The sequence below is a fragment of the Chaetura pelagica genome, unplaced genomic scaffold, assembly GCF_000747805.2.
Source record: "Chaetura pelagica isolate M959 unplaced genomic scaffold, ChaPel_1.0 scaffold35, whole genome shotgun sequence".
NCBI classification, from domain to species: Eukaryota; Metazoa; Chordata; class Aves; order Apodiformes; family Apodidae; genus Chaetura; species Chaetura pelagica.
Window position 1 is genome coordinate 127,763 of NW_009953383.1, and position 3,513 is coordinate 131,275.

General features: G+C 60.3%; 1 protein-coding gene across 1 annotated transcript in view; it reads left to right on the top strand.

Annotated features, from left to right (window-relative positions):
• Positions 1-6: 6 nt before the first annotated feature.
• The window catches only part of LOC104389233 (E3 ubiquitin-protein ligase DTX4-like), an 8,157-nt gene continuing 4,650 nt past the window's right edge, over positions 7-3,513 (top strand). Inside the window, exons 1-2 of the mRNA XM_009998191.1 lie at positions 7-109; positions 3,091-3,490. Coding sequence (XP_009996493.1) covers positions 85-109; positions 3,091-3,490 — 425 coding nt within the window. The 5' untranslated portion in view covers positions 7-84. The remainder of the gene's footprint in view (positions 110-3,090; positions 3,491-3,513) is intronic.

Consider the following 3,513-nt stretch of genomic DNA (forward strand, 5'->3'; position numbering starts at 1 on the left):
CGCGCCGGGCCGCGGGCGGGCGGCAGCGTCGTGCTGGGCCAGGCCGACAGCCGCCTGGCGCCCTACATCATCGACCTGCAGTCCATGCACCAGTTCCGCCAGGACACCGGTGAGTCCGCCCGGGCAACCGACCCCGACCCTTGCCCTGCCCTCCCCTTGCCAGCCTCCCCGGGCTGGCCCCGCGTTGCTCGGCGCTGCCCTGTCCTGGTCCCTCGGCCCAAGGGGTGGTGGTGCCAGGCCCTGTGCTGCTTTCCTGCCCGACGTGACTGATCTGGGCTTGCCCCGCATTTCGAGGTCCCTTGTTGCGTTGCGCTGGTTGGAGTAGGACTGCCCCGTGCAGCGGTGCTGCCTGACCTGGAATTGGGTTGCACGGTGCTGTACAAGGCTGTGCTGCCGGTCCCATCCTGCACTGCACACTGCCTGATGTGGAGCCGGGTTGCACTGCGCTGCCTTTCCCAGCCCCGTGTTGCATTGTGTTGCCTTGCCCAGCACTGCGGCCTTGCTGGCTGAGCTGCTGGGCGCCGCGTTATCCTGCCTGGTCCTGGGCGCCGTGGCCCTGCCCTGGGCAGCACCTGGATTTGCCCTGCATCACCCTGCTCTGCTTGCCTTGGTTTTGCCCAGCCCTGCATGCTGCTGCCCAGGGTTGCCCACTGCCAGCTTGTGTTATGCCATCCTGCTGCATCCCCGGGTGCTTGCTGTAGCCGTGCTGCCCAGCCCTGCTGTGCGTTCCTGATCCTTTACTGGGTTGTGCTGCCCAGCCTCCTCCCTGCTGCACTTTCCTGGGCCTTGTTGCATCCTATGGCCTTTTCTTCCCCCTGCCCACAATCTTTGTGCGTGAATCCCATCCCCTGCCGAGCCTTCCCAGAGCCCTACCCCATCATGCCCTGCTCACTCTGTGCTGCCTCTGAGCTGCCATCAACCCCAAAGGCTGTATGGTACTTGGGGGCCAAATCCTGCTCTGGGTCATGGCAGCCTATGGAGGTGTCCAGAATGGGACACAAACAGGTGGTGGGGTGCTCATGGAGGGCACAGGCAGGTGGGGGGATGTCCAGGGTGGTGCTTTGGACAGGTAAAAGGGAGTATTTGGGGATGGAGGAGCAGTGAGCAGGCATGGGGGTCTCCAGGGTGGTGGGGGTATGGAGGAATCCCCTCAGTGGTGGGGCTCATATGGCCCTGGGGGTGTCTGGGATGTGGGGCACAGGCACCTGTGAGGGAGAGGTTGGCACAAGGGATTTGTGTCCCCCAAAAAACTCTTGTGTTGACTATGGGAAGGGGACCGGCTAATATCCCTTGTCCCTGGGACAAGGGGTGCTAGGTGTCTCGGGATTCTGGACACCCTCCTTTTCTCTCCTTCCCCCAGCAGCCCTGGGTGCTGGCAGGGACCCTCCCCTACCAGGGGTTGTGGGACAAGGGGCTGGGGGCCAGCCTCTGTGGGCTATTGTCTCATGGGGAGGAGGCCTCAAAGGGAGATTGTTCTGTTGCTCCCTGGGTTGCTGGGGATGTTGGTATTTTGGGTCATTAAACAGCTTTGATTTTGGGGGGTCACGACCCTGGCAGGCCCTGAATAGCTATTGTCCCTTTTCTTCCCCTGCTGAATGGGAGGCCGGCTGGCCGTGCCGGACTGGGGAGAAGCGCAGCATTCCCACACGCTGCCTGGACAGCCAGATGCCACATGGCACTGCCCTCCCCACCCTGCTCCGGATTAGGATAAATCACCGCCCCGCTCCCTCTGGCCCCGCTTTGTGCTGCCAGCACTAGTGGCTTTTCTCCCCTGGGTGCCCCTTTGCAGGACAGGGATGGGTGGGGGCCTGCCTTGCCTGCGGTGCATTCTGCATTGTGGGGTGCTCGGTGTGTGCCTGTCATTAGTGGAATAAACAGCTTTTCCTTTTTAGCCCACCTTTTTTGTGAGAAAGTGGTACTGTGTGGGGACAGACAGTGGCGGCTGCTCCCAGCGGAGAGGTGGGGGGGAAAAGGGACTGAAATTCTTGCAAGGTTTGTGAGACACGTGGTGAAAAGCTGGAGATGAAGGCTTACTATTTCTTGTATTTGAGCTTTCTTGTACCTATTGCTGGCAGCAAGGCTGAGCCATGGGGTTGTTCAGAAAAGCATGGAGGCAGCAATGCTTGTGAGCTTATCCCACCTATTAATCAGGCAACTCTACGTGCTGTTAGTGTGCTCAGAATGGGACACTGAGGCTGACCCCAGACATGTTCAGCCTGCCCTGCTGTGCTGTGAAACATCCTAAAGAGGAAGGCTTTACTTCGTTGTAGGAGTTTCCAAAATTTGCATCTGTGCTTTGAATGTATTTTAGTCAACTGGGAGCAGTAGGAAAGGAAACACGTAGCAAAAATAAGGATGCAAGCCACAAAGCCTTTGTGCTTTGCACTCTCATCCCTCTCTTAACGCTTGCTGACAGGGAAGCAGGAGCTGGGCATGGGGCCCCACTTGAACTCCTTTGTTTGGCCTTGTGGGGATTTTCCCTGTGCCACAGACTGGGTTTTTGTCACGAGCAATTTTGGAAGCTGCAGACAGTGAGGCTGGCTCAAGCCCTGCTCCCCTGTGCTCAGAGCTGCCACTTAGATCTTTTATTCCCCCATCCCTGTCCAGAGCAGAGAGGGAGACAGGGCCATGGCAGGCACTGCAGGAGTCCAGTGCTTATGTGCCTGTTTTCATCAGGCTCCCATGGGAGGTCCCTGGGAGCAGGTTGGAGCGGCCAAGCTTGTGGTTCTATCTCTCCATCAGGGCTGAGCGGCTGCACTCTGGGGCTGGGAGGGTGGCCACTGCCATAGACTGATGGGGGTGAAATCTGCCCTTCCCTGTCACACTGGGCACGTGCCCATGCTGGATGCATGTGGCCCAGGGGCTCCCTGGCCCTTTGGGTGTGCTGGCAGCAGGGCAGCTTGCAGGCAGCGGCCTGGGGAAACCAAGGCACACCAGTTCCCTGGCAGGGCAGGGAACAAGAGCTGAGCTGCAAAGCTGTCCTGAACCCATGCCGAACAGCAGCGGTGGGGCAGGTTGGGGTGGTTTCACTCCCTGCCCATAGGTGAGTGCTGGCGCCAAGGTCTGATGTCATCTCCCACCCTCCCTCAGGCACTATCCGCCCTGTCCGGCGCAGCTACTACGACCCATCATCTGCACCGGGCAAAGGCGTTGTGTGGGAGTGGGAGAATGACAGCGGGTCCTGGACACCCTATGACATGGACGTGGGCATCACAATCCAGCGTGCTTACGAGAAGCAGCACCCCTGGGTGGACCTGAGCGCCATTGGCTTCTGCTACGTCATTGACTTTGCCACCATGGGCCAGATCAACCGACAGACCCAGCGCAAGCGCCGTGTCCGCCGCCGCCTTGACATGGTCTATCCTCTGGTCTCGGGCACCCTGCCCAAGTCGCAGTCCTGGCCGACCAGCCCTGGGGCAGCGGCGGCCCCCCCGGTCCCCACCTGCACCTGTCCCCAGTGCCTCTTGGTGATGAGCGTCAAAGCCACCGTGTCAGCTGCCGGCCCCGGCACCG